The sequence below is a fragment of the Phyllobates terribilis genome, unplaced genomic scaffold, assembly GCF_046119375.1.
Source record: "Phyllobates terribilis strain yellow unplaced genomic scaffold, ASM4611937v1 Scaffold_10__3_contigs__length_209671492, whole genome shotgun sequence".
NCBI classification, from domain to species: domain Eukaryota; kingdom Metazoa; phylum Chordata; class Amphibia; order Anura; family Dendrobatidae; genus Phyllobates; species Phyllobates terribilis.
The window spans coordinates 180603777-180619791 of record NW_027362770.1 but is presented as its reverse complement, the minus strand read 5'-3'; the positions used below and the strand labels follow the sequence as shown (position 1 = coordinate 180619791).

The following is a 16015-nucleotide window of genomic DNA, read 5'->3' as shown; positions in this document are numbered from 1 at the left end:
TCGGTGATTGGTCGCGGGCAGCGCCAGCGACCAATCAGCGATTTTTAACACAAATGTCCGGACCTTTGTAACACCATGCGGATACTGTGGGGAGATCAGCGGCTAGGGTGTGAAGGGAAGAACGGGGAGCGGCGCTGCGGGTCGGGATACTTCTGCTGCGAGCAGTCGCTCATGTCCCGGGTTCTCGCAGTGGAAGTATCCGCACAGGCATCGGCGCTCCCCGGTCCTCACGAATACGATTCCGCTCCCCGCTCCTCACCAATACGATTCGCTGATTGGTCGCGCTCTCCACACCCGACCAATCAGTGATCTTGGCGCTAAAGTTAAACACCGCTCTGCTGATTGGTCGCGGCCGCTGCCCGCAACCAATCACCGATTTGGGCGCCACATTTAAATAGCGGCCGCGACCAACCACCGATCTTGCCGCCACATTTAAACACTGCTGTGCTGATTGGATGCCGGACGCGTCCAATCAGCGAGATTGGCGCCAAATTTAAACAACGCTCTGCTGATTGATCGCGATCGCTGGCCGAGATCAATCAGCAGTATTGGCGCAAAATTTAAACCTCACTCTGCTGATTGGTCGCGGCCAGTGGTTGTGACCAATCAGCAGAGTGAGGTTTAAATTTTGCGCCAATACTGCTGATTGATCTCGGCCAGCGATCGCGATCAATCAGCAGAGCGGGGTTTACATTTGGCACAAAAAACGCAGATTGGTCGCGGCCAGTGGTTGTGACCAATCTGCGTTTTTTGTGCCAAATGTAAACCCCGCTCTTCTGATTGGTCGCGGTCGCCGGCCGCGACCCATCAGCATTATTGGTGCCGAATTTAAACCCTGCTCTGCTGATGGGTCGCGGCCGGTGACCAATCAGCGATTTTGTCGCCAAATTTAAACACCTCTTTGCTGATTGGTCGCGGTCGCGACTAATCAGCGAGATTGGCGCCAAATTTAAACACGCTCTCCAGTCCTCACTAACACGGTTCGCTGATTGGTCGCGACCGCCGCCCGCGACCAATCATCGATATTGCCGCCAAATTTAAACACCGCTTTGCTGATTGCACCCGGTCGGCCGCATACCTATTCTAGAATACCCGATGCATTAGAATCGGGCCACCATCTAGTACTAGTTATATTCTTGAACATAGGGAGCAGTATTATAGTAGTTATATTCTTGTACATAGGGGGCAGTATTATAGTAGTTATATTCTTGTACATAGGGGGCAGTATTATAGTAGTTATATTCTTGTACATAGGGGGCAGTATTATAGTAGTTATATTCTTGTACATAGGAGCAGTATTATAGTAGTTATATTCTTGTACATAGGGGGCAGTATTATAGTAGTTATATTCTTGTACATAGAGGCAGTATTATAGTAGTTATATTCTTGTACATTGGGGGCAGTATTATAGTAGTTATATTCTTGTACATAGGGGGCAGTATTATAGTAGTTATATTCTTGTACATAGGGGGCAGTATTATAGTAGTTATATTCTTGTACATAGGGGCAGTATTATAGTAGTTATATTCTTGTACATAGGGGGCAGTATTATAGTAGTTATATTCTTGTACATAGGAGCAGTATTATAGTAGTTATATTCTTGTACATAGGGGGCAGTATTATAGTAGTTATATTCTTGTACATAGGGGCAGTATTATAGTAGTTATATTCTTGTACATAGGGGGCAGTATTATAGTAGTTATATTCTTGTACATAGGAGCAGTATTATAGTAGTTATATTCTTGTACATAGGGGGCAGTATTATAGTAGTTATATTCTTGTACATAGGGGCAGTATTATTGTAGTTATATTCTTGTACATAGGAGCAGTATTATAGTAGTTATATTCTTGTACATAGGGGGCAGTATTATAGTAGTTATATTCTTGTACATAGGGGGCAGTATTATAGTAGTTATATTCTTGTACATAGGGGGCAGTATTATAGTAGTTATATTCTTGTACATAGGGGGCAGTATTATAGTAGTTATATTCTTGTACATAGGAGCAGTATTATAGTAGTTATATTCTTGTACATAGGGGCAGTATTATAGTAGTTATATTCTTGTACATAGGAGCAGTATTATAGTAGTTATATTCTTGTACATAGGAGCAGTATTATAGTAGTTATATTCTTGTATATAGGGGCAGTATTATAGTAGTTATATTCTTGTACATAGGGGGCAGTATTATAGTAGTTATATTCTTGTACATTGGAGCAGTATTATAGTAGTTATATTCTTGTACATAGGAGCAATATTATAGTAGTTATATTCTTGTACATAGGGGCAGTATTATAGTAGTTATATTCTTGTACATAGGGGGCAGTATTATAGTAGTTATATTCTTGTACATAGGGGGCAGTATTATAGTAGTTATATTCTTGTACATAGGAGCAGTATTATAGTAGTTATATTCTTGTACATAGGGGCAGTATTATAGTAGTTATATTCTTGTACATAGGAGCAGTATTATAGTAGTTATATTCTTGTACATAGGAGCAGTATTATAGTAGTTATATTCTTGTATATAGGGGCAGTATTATAGTAGTTATATTCTTGTACATAGGGGGCAGTATTATAGTAGTTATATTCTTGTACATAGGAGCAGTATTATAGTAGTTATATTCTTGTACATAGGGGCAGTATTATAGTAGTTATATTCCTGTACATAGGAGCAATATTATAGTAGTTATATTCTTGTACATAGGGGCAGTATTATAGTAGTTATATTCTTGTACATAGGGGGCAGTATTATAGTAGTTATATTCTTGTACATAGGAGGCAGTATTATAGTAGTTATATTCTTATACATAGGAGCAGTATTATAGTAGTTATATTCTTGTACATAGGGGGCAGTATTATAGTAGTTATATTCTTGTACATAGGGGAAGTATTATAGTAGTTATATTCTTGTACATAGGGGCAGTATTATAGTAGTTATATTCCTGTACATAGGGGGCAGTATTATAGTAGTTATATTCTTGTACATAGGGGGCAGTATTATAGTAGTTATATTCTTGTACATAGGGGGCAGTATTATAGTAGTTATATTCTTGTACATAGGGGCAGTATTATAGTAGTTATATTCCTGTACATAGGGGGCAGTATTATAGTAGTTATATTCTTGTACATAGGGGCAGTACTATTCCTGTACGCGGGGGGCAGCAGTGTAGCAGTACCGGTCCTGTACGCGGGGGGCAGCAGTGTAGCAGTACTGTTCCTTATTCCTCTGTTGCTCCATGTGTCACTTATGAATGAACTGTTCATGCTTGTTGCTCTGGCCCCGCCCTCTTCCTGCAGCTGCTCCTCCTATTGGCCGCCTGCCTCCCCAGCCCCGCCCAGTGGCAGAGAGCAGAGTTGGACTCGGGACCTTCCCCTGACACCTCCGGGGCTGCGCGCACAGAGCGGGGCCGGAGCTTCGGGTCATCGCCCCCCGGACCGGGCACAACTTGTACAGAAGACCCCGGAGAGCGCGGAGTCACCGGGAGCCGGGCAGAGTGCGGGCAGGATCGCTCCCGGGCATGTGACCGCACACCTGGCTGCTGCACCAACTCTTTGGCCGGCTGCAGCGCCATGCCCCGCCTGTAGGGGGCGCCCTGACCTCCCAGGATGCCGGATAAGATGTCCAGCTTCTTATACATCGGGGACATCGTGTCTCTCTATGCCGAGGGCACCGTCAATGGCTTCATCAGCACCCTGGGGTAAGAGGCTGTGTGCAGACGGGGCGGCAGCAGGGGCCCGGGCAACCCCGTACCCACAGCCGGGGCCAGTGCTGCGAGCTGTCACACTGCTCCGGAAAGGAGGAAGTGAGCAAAGTGCTGCAGAGAAGGAAGAGGAAGAGGGCCTCTGCTCCAGTAATGTCCCCTGGGCTGTAGTCAGCTGATAATATACCTGTAATATCCCCCCCGTCCTGTAATATCCCCCCCGTCCTGTAATATACCTATAATATCCCCCCCGTCCTGTAATATCCCCCATCCTGTAATATACCTGTAATATCCCCCCGTCCTGTAATATCCCCCATCCTGTAATATACCTGTAATATCCCCCCGTCCTGTAATATCCCCCATCCTGTAATATACCTGTAATATCCCCCCCGTCCTGTAATATACCTATAATATCCCCCCCGTCCTGTAATATCCCACATCCTGTAATATACCTGTAATATCCCCCCGTCCTGTAATATACCTATAATATCCCCCCCGTCCTGTAATATCCCCCCATCCTGTAATATACCTGTAATATCCCCCCCGTCCTGTAATATACCTGTAATATCCCCCCCGTCCTGTAATATCCCCCTCGTGCTGTAATATCCCCCCCGTCCTGTAATATATTAGCCTGGATTAGTTTTGAATTTGCCGTCGAGGACCCTATGACAAACCTTACAGCATTTTTATTAACACTCTAAGTGGTTGTCACTCATATACCTGTAATATCCCCCGTCCTGTAATATACCTGTAATATCCCCCCCGTCCTGTAATATACCTGTAATATCCTCCCCGTCCTGTAATATCCCCCCCCATCCTGTAATATACCTGTAATATCACCCATCCTGTAATATACCTGTAATACCCCCCGTCCTGTAATATACCCCCCCGTCCTGTAATATACCTGTAATACCCCCCCGTCCTGTAATATACCTGTAATATCCCCCCGTCCTCTAATATACCTGTAATATCCCCCCGTCCTGTAATATCCCCCCGTCCTGTAATATCCCCCTCGTCCTGTAATATCCCCCTCGTCCTGTAATATACCTGTAATATCCCCCCGTCCTGTAATATACCTGTAATATGCCCCCCGTCCTGTAATATCCCTGTAATATCCCCCCATCCTGTAATATACCTGTAATTTCCCCCCCGTCCTGTAATATCCCCCCCGTCCTGTAATATCCCCCCCGTTCTGTAATATCCCCCCGACCTGTAATATATTAGCCTGGATTAGTTTTGAATTTGCCGTCGAGGACCCTATGACAAACCTTACAGCATTTTTATTAACACTCTAAGTGGTTGTCACTCATGGACGCCCATTTCCTGGAGATTTTCTCCGATTTTTCTTTGCATTTGTCAGTACAGGATTAGAGGTGTTTAAGGACACAAAGGATGTGAAATTCCACCTGCCGTGCGGAGTGCGGTGATGTATACGGCCCTCTATGTGCACCATCGGCCGGATTAAGAGGAATTATGTGGGAACATTCCAAAGAGCGCGAGGTAGAGGTAGAGCGCGAGCCCCCCGGAGTGCAATGTTAAGCAAATTGAAGATCCTTGAGGTTGTGTTGAGGGCAATGTAACTCGTACTGTCTGTGGTAGATACTGTGCCATATCCTGTCAGGGGGTAGGCGCTGGGCCTTGTACTGTCGGGGGGTAGGCGCTATGCCTTGTACTGTCAGGGGGGTAGGTGCTGGGCCTTGTACTGTCAGGGGGTAGGCGCTATGCCTTGTACTGTCAGGGGGTAGGCGCTATGCCTTGTACTGTCGGTGGGTAGGCGCTATGCCTTGTACTGTCAGGGGGTAGGCGCTATGCCTTGTACTGTCGGGGGGTAGGTGCTGGGCCTTGTACTGTCAGGGGGTAGGCGCTATGCCTTGTACTGTCGGGGGGTAGGCGCTATGCCTTGTACTGTCGGGGGGTAGGCGCTATGCCTTGTACTGTCGGTGGGTAGGCGCTATGCCTTGTACTGTCAGGGGGTAGGCGCTATGCCTTGTACTGTCGGGGGGTAGGCGCTATGCCTTGTACTGTCGGGGGGTAGGTGCTGGGCCTTGTACTGTCAGGGGGTAGGCGCTATGCCTTGTACTGTCGGGGGGTAGGCGCTATGCCTTGTACTGTCGGTGGGTAGGCGCTATGCCTTGTACTGTCGGGGGGTAGGCGCTATGCCTTGTACTGTCAGGGGGTAGGCGCTATGCCTTGTACTGTCGGTGGGTAGGCGCTATGCCTTGTACTGTCGGGGGGTAGGCGCTGGGCCTTGTACTGTCGGGGGGTAGGCGCTATGCCTTGTACTGTCGGTGGGTAGGCGCTATGCCTTGTACTGTCGGGGGGTAGGTGCTGGGCCTTGTACTGTCAGGGGGTAGGCGCTATGCCTTGTACTGTCAGGGGGTAGGCGCTATGCCTTGTACTGTCGGTGGGTAGGCGCTATGCCTTGTACTGTCAGGGGGTAGGCGCTATGCCTTGTACTGTCAGGGGGTAGGCGCTATGCCTTGTACTGTCGGTGGGTAGGCGCTATGCCTTGTACTGTCGGGGGGTAGGCGCTGGGCCTTGTACTGTCAGGGGGTAGGCGCTATGCCTTGTACTGTCAGGGGGTAGGCGCTATGCCTTGTACTGTCGGTGGGTAGGCGCTATGCCTTGTACTGTTGGGGGGTAGGCGCTGGGCCTTGTACTGTCGGGGGGTAGGCGCTATGCCTTGTACTGTCGGGGGGTAGGCGCTATGCCTTGTACTGTCGGGGGGTAGGCGCTATGCCTTGCACTGTCGGGGGGTAGGCTCTTTGCCTTGTACTGTCGGGGGGTAGGCGCTATGCCTTGTACTGTCGGGGGGTAGGCGCTATGCCTTGTACTGTCGGGGGGTAGGCGCTATGCCTTGTACTGTCGGGGGGTAGGCGCTATGCCTTGTACTGTCGGTGGGTAGGCGCTTTGCCTTGTACTGTCGGTGGGTAGGCGCTATGCCTTGTACTGTCGGGGGGTAGGCGCTATGCCTTGTACTGTCGGGGGGTAGGCGCTATGCCTTGTACTGTCGGGGGGTAGGCGCTATGCCTTGTACTGTCAGGGGGTAGGCTCTTTGCCTTGTACTGTCGGTGGGTAGGCGCTTTGCCTTGTACTGTCGGGGGGTAGGCGCTATGCCTTGTACTGTCGGGGGGTAGGCGCTATGCCTTGTACTGTCGGGGGGTAGGCTCTTTGCCTTGTACTGTCGGGGGGTAGGCTCTTTGCCTTGTACTGTCGGGGGGTAGGCGCTATGCCTTGTACTGTCGGGGGGTAGGCGCTATGCCTTGTACTGTCGGGGGGTAGGCGCTATGCCTTGTACTGTCGGGGGGTAGGCGCTATGCCTTGTACTGTCGGGGGGTAGGCGCTATGCCTTGTACTGTCGGGGGGTAGGCGCTATGCCTTGTACTGTCGGGGGGTAGGCGCTATGCCTTGTACTGTCAGGGGGTAGGCTCTTTGCCTTGTACTGTCGGTGGGTAGGCGCTTTGCCTTGTACTGTCGGGGGGTAGGCGCTATGCCTTGTACTGTCGGGGGGTAGGCGCTATGCCTTGTACTGTCGGGGGGTAGGCTCTTTGCCTTGTACTGTCGGGGGGTAGGCTCTTTGCCTTGTACTGTCGGGGGGTAGGCGCTATGCCTTGTACTGTCGGGGGGTAGGCGCTATGCCTTGTACTGTCGGGGGGTAGGCGCTATGCCTTGTACTGTCGGGGGGTAGGCGCTTACTCACACAGTGGACCAGTGGGTTGCTAGGCAACCTAAAGTAACATTTCCTGGAGGTGTAATACTGGTTGTACTGGTCGGGTTGTGCTTAGTAATGAGGCCGTGTTCCCGTACAGTGTGAGGTCCGCAGAGGTTCTCACCCGAAAACTGACCTCAGGGAGAAAATAAATATCGTCCTTTCACCTAAATTACACTTCAAAGCCGCGCGCCTCAGTCCCCTCCCCACAATTTTTCACACTTTTCTCAATTTGTTATTAGCAATTTTTGAAATTTATTATTTATTATCTTTTTTTGGGTGTAGTTTTGCTTGGTTATTTTTTCTTCATATTTTTTCCACTTTCTTATATATATAATTTAGCATTTTTATTTGTCGTGGGTTTTTTTTTCAAATGTGGTTTTTTGTTTTTTTTTTGTAATTTTTTTATTTTATTTTTTTGTAATTTTATATATTTTATTGTCATTGTTTTATTTTGTGATGAATACAGGATTTTATATAATTTTGAATGAAGTTTGCATTTTTTTTTGTGTAATTTTACATGTTTGTTTTTTTGTTATTTTTTTCCACTTTTTCATATATATGATTTAGCATTTTTTTTTTTTTTTCTTCAGTGTTTCTTTGCCATTTTTCATTCTTATTTTTTTGCATTTATTTTCTTTTATTAGCAATACTGCATTCTTTTTTTGGGGGGGATTGGCTGGGGGGAGACATATGAAGACTTTTGCACCAGTATTTAGTCATAAAAAGTTGCAAATTTTGACAAATTCCATTTTGAGCCCCCAAAAAATACTTTTTGCTACTTTTGGAAAAGTAGATGTGAAAGTTTTTATGAAACTACAACTTTTTATTTAAGTTGCACAAAAGTCGCTGTTTCCCTCATGGATATTTTTTTATAGTATTTTTTTGTATTTTTTTTTTATCTTTTTTTTTGTCCTTTTTAAGTTTTCATTTTTTTACAATTTTTCTTATTTTTTTTGGACTGACCTGTAAATTATTTGCAGCACTTTTGGCATTTCCTGTGAGGCGGCCACCGTACTCTCAGGCTCGCCCGCAGCGGATTTTGCATTCTGCTTTGACCTTTGCCTCTGTGATAAGATCATGGAAGACTTTACAAAAAAGTGGATAGTTTTGTCATGCAGGACCGTCAGCAGCTGCTGTTTAGGGCAGCCTGTACTCTGTGTATGTTGCCGCAGATTCAGGCTGCCATAAAATACCCCTTTGTCATATGATCATCCACTCGGGTGCGTTATATTTGGGCAGTTTAGCTGCAGCCGTATACGTGCGGAGCGATGTTTGAGGATTTTGGGGAAGTAAATAAAAGCGAAGTGACATTTTGTAAGCAGCGCTCCTTTGCATGTGACTAAGTCCTCCCTGGACAACATGTCCCTAAAACAGGACTTGCTGATGATCCTCTGTGGTCAGGAGGGAGGGAAGCTGCGGGTGGTCAGGAGGGAGGGAAGCTGCGAGTGGTCAGGAGGGAGGGAAGCTGCGAGTGGTCAGGAGGGAGGGAAGCTGCGGGTGGTCAGGAGGGAGGGAAGCTGCGGGTGGTCAGGAGGGAGGGAAGCTGCGAGTGGTCAGGAGGGAGGGAAGCTGCGAGTGGTCAGGAGGGAGGAGGGAAGCTGCGAGTGGTCAGGAGGGAGGAGGGAAGCTGCGAGTGGTCAGGAGGGAGGAGGGAAGCTGCGAGTGGTCAGGAGGGAGGAGGGAAGCTGCGAGTGGTCAGGAGGGAGGAGGGAAGCTGCGAGTGGTCAGGAGGAGGGAAGCTGCGAGTGGTCAGGAGGGAGGGAAGCTGCGAGTGGTCAGGAGGGAGGGAAGCTGCGGGTGGTCAGGAGGGAGGGAAGCTGCGGGTGGTCAGGAGGGAGGGAAGCTGCTGGTGGTCAGGAGGGAGGGAAGCTGCGAGTGGTCAGGAGGGAGGGAAGCTGCGGGTGGTCAGGAGGGAGGGAAGCTGCGGGTGGTCAGGAGGGAGGGAAGCTGCTGGTGGTCAGGAGGGAGGGAAGCTGCGGGTGGTCAGGAGGGAGGGAAGCTGCGAGTGGTCAGGAGGGAGGGAAGCTGCGAGTGGTCAGGAGGGAGGAGGGAAGCTGCGAGTGGTCAGGAGGGAGGAGGGAAGCTGCGAGTGGTCAGGAGGAGGGAAGCTGCGAGTGGTCAGGAGGGAGGGAAGCTGCGAGTGGTCAGGAGGGAGGGAAGCTGCGAGTGGTCAGGAGGGAGGGAAGCTGCGAGTGGTCAGGAGGGAGGGAAGCTGCGAGTGGTCAGGAGGGAGGGAAGCTGCGGGTGGTCAGGAGGGAGGGAAGCTGCGGGTGGTCAGGAGGGAGGGAAGCTGCGAGTGGTCAGGAGGGAGGGAAGCTGCGAGTGGTCAGGAGGGAGGAAGCTGCGAGTGGTCAGGAGGGAGGGAAGCTGCGAGTGGTCAGGAGGGAGGGAAGCTGCGAGTGGTCAGGAGGGAGGGAAGCTGCGAGTGGTCAGGAGGGAGGGAAGCTGCGAGTGGTCAGGAGGGAGGGAAGCTGCGAGTGGTCAGGAGGGAGGGAAGCTGCGAGTGGTCAGGAGGGAGGGAAGCTGCGAGTGGTCAGGAGGGAGGGAAGCTGCGAGTGGTCAGGAGGGAGGGAAGCTGCGAGTGGTCAGGAGGGAGGAGGGAAGCTGCAGGTAATACTTTCTGCAGCACCTCTCCACCGAGATTATGAGAACTGGATCCGTTTCCCACAAGCTGTATTGATTCCCATAGAGCTGATTTTACTATCACTCGATCTGTCAACACTTACTTCCCTCCATGTGCTCTTCCTGGCACTCACTGACTGAGAACATTCTCCTCCTCTCCACTCTCACAGGCAGTCAGTCTCAATGAGAGAATTTTGCTGCTCTCCCTGGCAATCACAATCAGTGTTACATGGCCGGGTCAGGAAGTAGCTAGCCTCTTCTCCTACTTAGTTTTTAATATGCAGTGCTCTGTGCACACAGATGTGATAAACAGGCTGCACAAATAATGCTGCTTTCAACCAACTTTATTTATAAAGTAAAATGGACAGTCCCTTTTAAATGAGACCAGTAAAAAATTGGTGTTGCTGTATGGGAAGTTCTTGATGTTTTTGAAGGAGAGCAATAATGAAGAGTCAGGGATAGATGGTGACGGCGCTCGCACTATCCTGATTATTATCATACGGGAACTTTATACCGTCTTTGGCAGAAGTCCCAGAGACAAACAGTGAGGAGCCCAATCCTCCGCTAAATGTCAGGAGCCGCTCCTGGAGGTGTGCCTGCCGTGATGTGTATCAGTGCCCCCATAAGTGTCCCAGTCACAGACGTGCACCCCATAAGTGCCACAGATGATCCCCCATAAGTGGTCCAGTCACAGATGTGCCCCCGTAAATGTCCCGGTCACAGATAAGCCCCCATAAGTGTCCCAGTCACAGATGTGCCCCCTATAAGCGTACCGGTCACAGATGTGGCCCCTATAACTGTCCCGGTCACAGATGTGGCCCCTATAACTGTCCCGGTCACAGATGTGGCCCCTATAACTGTCCCAGTCACAGATGTGCCCCCATAAGTGTCCCGGTCACAGATGTGCCCCCTATAAGCGTCCCGGTCACAGATGTGCCTCCGTAAATGTCCCAGTCACAGATGTGCCCCTATAAGTGTCCTGATCACAGATGAGCCCCCCATAAGTATCCCGGTCACAGATGTTCCCCCGTAAATGTCCCAGTCACAGATGTGGCCCCTATAAGCGTCCCAGTCACAGATGTGGCCCCTATAAGCGTCCCAGTCACAGATGTGCCCCCTATAAGCGTCCCAGTCACAGATGTGCCCCCTATAAGCGTCCCAGTCACAGATGTGCCTCCGTAAATGTCCCAGTCACAGATGTGCCCCTATAAGTGTCCTGATCACAGATGAGCCCCCCATAAGTATCCCGGTCACAGATGTGCCCCCTATAAGTGTCCCGGTCACAGATGTGCCCCCCATAAGTGTCCCAGTCACAGATGTGCCCCCGCATAAGTGTCCCAGTCACAGATGTGCCCCCGCATAAGTGTCCCGGTCACAGATGTGCCCCCCATAAGTGTCCCGGTCACAGATGTGCCCCCCATAAGTGTCCCGGTCACAGATGTGCCCCCCATAAGTGTCCCGGTCACAGATGTGCCCCCCATAAGTGTCCCGGTCACAGATGTGCCCCCCATAAGTGTCCCGGTCACAGATGTGCCCCCCATAAGTGTCCCGGTCACAGATGTGCCCCCCATAAGTGTCCCGGTCACAGATGTGCCCCCCATAAGTGTCCCGGTCACAGATGTGTCCCCCATAAGTGTCCCGGTCACAGATGTGTCCCCCATAAGTGTCCCGGTCACAGATGTGCCCCCTATAAGTGTCCCGGTCACAGATGTGCCCCCCATAAGTGTCCCGGTCACAGATGTGCCCCCCATAAGTGTCCCGGTCACAGATGTGCCCCCATAAGTGTCCCGGTCACAGATGTGCCCCCCATAAGTGTCCCGGTCACAGATGTGCCCCCCATAAGTGTCCCGGTCACAGATGTGTCCCCCATAAGTGTCCCGGTCACAGATGTGTCCCCCATAAGTGTCCCGGTCACAGATGTGCCCCCTATAAGTGTCCCGGTCACAGATGTGTCCCCCATAAGTGTCCCGGTCACAGATGTGTCCCCCATAAGTGTCCCGGTCACAGATGTGCCCCCTATAAGTGTCCCGGTCACAGATGTGCCCCCCATAAGTGTCCCGGTCACAGATGTGCCCCCCATAAGTGTCCCGGTCACACGTTGCCCCCTCCTCCTCCTGGCTCCCTCGTTCCCATTAGTCGGCAGTAGACCTGACACTGTGATTTTCCCCAGTAATATCAGGACGTCGCGGCGGCTCGTTCCCTCGTCTGAACGGTTTATGATATTTGTTCAGCGGCTTTTTGGCGATAAGACTGTTTGGCCGCTGAGAGCTGCGGTGATTGTGGCCTCAGCGTTGTTGGCAGAGAACATGGACGTCTATCGATCGGGTAATTCAGGTGGAATGAAGCCCAATCCGGGGTCACGTGACCGCGGCGGTGTCCGTCCGTTATTCTAAGTAATCAGATCCGTGAGATGTAAGAGTTAGTCGCTGGTCGCCGCCATGGATTGTGAGGTAAACTCTTCTGTCTGGTAGTCACATAGATTGGGCTGAGCTGCTATTCCCCACACGGCCATGGATAAGAGTGGCGCTGTTTATAAGTATTTTTAAAAGGGGATGTCTTGATAATAAGGCTTTGGGTTGTCAAAGGGGATCCCCAACCTTAGAATCTCAGATACTGGAGCTACTGTGTTGTGTCCTCATGTGAATCCAGTAGCACAGCTGTGGGGAGCCGCAGAATCACCGACGGCTTCACTGAGATAAACACGTCAGGCCTTTATTATAAACTGTTATGGTGTACGACAATCCGCAACACTTCACTTCCCATAGATTAACGGGCGCTGCACATGTACAAGTATATAACTACTATAATACTGCCCCCTATGTACAAGAATATAACTACTATAATACTGCCCCCTATGTACAAGAATATAACTACTATAATACTGCCCCTATGTACGAGACTATAACTACTATAATACTGCTCCCTATGTACAAGAATATAACTACTATAATACTGCCCCTATGTACGAGACTATAACTACTATAATACTGCCCCTATGTACGAGACTATAACTACTATAATACTGCCCCCTATGTACAAGAATATAACTACTATAATACTGCTCCTATGTACAAGAATATAACTACTATAATACTGCTCCTATGTACAAGAATATAACTACTATAATACTGCTCCTATGTACAAGAATATAACTACTATAATACTGCTCCTATGTACAAGAATATAACTACTATAATACTGCTCCTATGTACAAGAATATAACTACTATAATACTGCCCCCTATGTACAAGAATATAACTACTATAATACTGCCCCTATGTACGAGACTATAACTACTATAATACTGCTCCTATGTACAAGAATATAACTACTATAATACTGCCCCCTATGTACAAGAATATAACTACTATAATACTGCTCCTATGTACAAGAATATAACTACTATAATACTGCTCCTATGTACAAGAATATAACTACTATAATACTGCTCCTATGTACAAGAATATAACTACTATAATACTGTCCCCTATGTACAAGAATATAACTACTATAATACTGCCTCTATGTACGAGACTATAACTACTATAATACTGCTCCTATGTACAAGAATATAACTACTATAATACTGCTCCTATGTACAAGAATATAACTACTATAATACTGCCCCTATGTACAAGAGTATAACTACTATAATACTGCCCCCTATGTACAAGAATATAACTACTATAATACTGCCCCCTATGTACAAGAATATAACTACTATAATACTGCCCCCTATGTACAAGAATATAACTACTATAATACTGCCCCTATGTACAAGAATATAACTACTATAATACTGCCCCCTATGTACAAGAATATAACTACTATAATACTGCCCCTATGTACAAGAATATAACTACTATAATACTGCCCCCTATGTACAGGAATATAACTACTATAATACTGCCCCCTATATACAAGAATATAACTACTATAATACTGCCCCCTATGTACAAGAATATAACTACTATAATACTGCCCCTATGTACAAGAATATAACTACTATAATACTGCCCCTATGTACAAGAATATAACTACTATAATACTGCCCCTATGTACAAGAATATAACTACTATAATACTGCCCCTATGTACAAGAATATAACTACTATAATACTGCCCCTATGTACAAGAATATAACTACTATAATACTGCCCTCTATGTACAAGAATATAACTACTATAATACTGCCCCCTATGTACAAGAATATAACTACTATAATACTACCCCCTATGTACAATAATATAACTACTATAATACTGCCCCCTATGTACAAGAATATAACTACTATAATACTGCCCCCTATGTACAAGAATATAACTACTATAATACTGACCCCTATGTACAAGAATATAACTACTATAATACTGCCCCCTATGTACAAGAATATAACTACTATAATACTGCCCCCTATGTACAAGAATATAACTACTATAATACTGCCCCCTATGTACAAGAATATAACTACTATAATACTGCCCCCTATGTACAAGAATATAACTACTATAATACTGACCCTATGTACAAGAATATAACTACTATAATACTGCTCCTATGTACAAGAATATAACTACTATAACACTGCTCCTATGTACAAGAATATAACTACTATAATACTGCCCCCTATGTACAAGAATATAACTACTATAATACTGCCCCCTATGTACAAGAATATAACTACTATAATACTGCCCCCTATGTACAAGAATATAACTACTATAATACTGCCCATATGTCCAAGAATATAACTACTATAATACTGCCCCTATGTACAAGAATATAACTACTTTAATACTGCCCCTATGTACAAGAATATAACTACTATAATACTGCACCCTATGTACAAGAATATAACTACTATAATACTGCCCCCTATATACAAGAATATAACTACTATAATACTGCTTCTATGTACAAGAATATAACTACTATAATACTGTCCCCTATGTACAAGAATATAACTACTATAATACTGCCCTCTATGTGCAAGAATATAACTACTATAACACTGCTCCTATGTACAAGAATATAACTACTATAATACTGCCCCCTATGTACAAGAATATAACTACTATAATACTGCCCCCTATGTACAAGAATATAACTACTATAATACTGCCCCCTATGTACAAGAATATAACTACTATAATACTGCCCCCTATGTACAAGAATATAACTACTATAATACTGCTTCTATGTACAAGAATATAACTACTATAATACTGCCCCTATGTACAAGAATATAACTACTATAATACTGCTCCTGTGTACAAGAATATAACTACTATAATACTGCCCCCTATGTACAAGAATATAACTACTATAATACTGCCCCTATATACAAGAATATAACTACTATAATACTGCTCCTATGTACAAGAATATAACTACTATAATACTGCTCCTATGTACAAGAATATAACTACTATAATACTGCCCCCTATGTACAAGAATATAACTACTATAATACTGCCCCTATATACAAGAATATAACTACTATAATACTGCCCCTATGTACAAGAATATAACTACTATAATACTGCTCCTATGTACAAGAATATAACTACTATAATACTGCTCCTATGTACAAGAATATAACTACTATAATACTGCCCCCTATGTACAAGAATATAACTACTATAATACTGCCCCCTATGTACAAGAATATAACTACTATAATACTGCCCCCTATGTACAAGAATATAACTACTATAATACTGCTTCTATGTACAAGAATATAACTACTATAATACTGTCCCCTATGTACAAGAATATAACTACTATAATACTGCCCTCTATGTACAAGAATATAACTACTATAATACTGCCTCCTATGTACAAGAATATAACTACTATAATACTGCTCCTATGTACAAGAATATAACTACTATAATACTGCCCCCTATGTACAAGAATATAACTACTATAATACTGCCCCTATATACAAGAATATAACTACTATAATACTGCTCCTAT

General features: G+C 46.4%; 1 protein-coding gene across 1 annotated transcript in view; it reads left to right on the top strand.

The window, feature by feature from the left end:
• The first annotated feature begins 3323 nt into the window (after positions 1–3323).
• ITPR2 (inositol 1,4,5-trisphosphate receptor type 2) overlaps positions 3324–16015 on the top strand; it is a 294636-nt gene continuing 281944 nt past the window's right edge. The window contains exon 1 of the mRNA XM_073649236.1: positions 3324–3700. Coding sequence (XP_073505337.1) covers positions 3609–3700 — 92 coding nt within the window. The 5' untranslated portion in view covers positions 3324–3608. The remainder of the gene's footprint in view (positions 3701–16015) is intronic.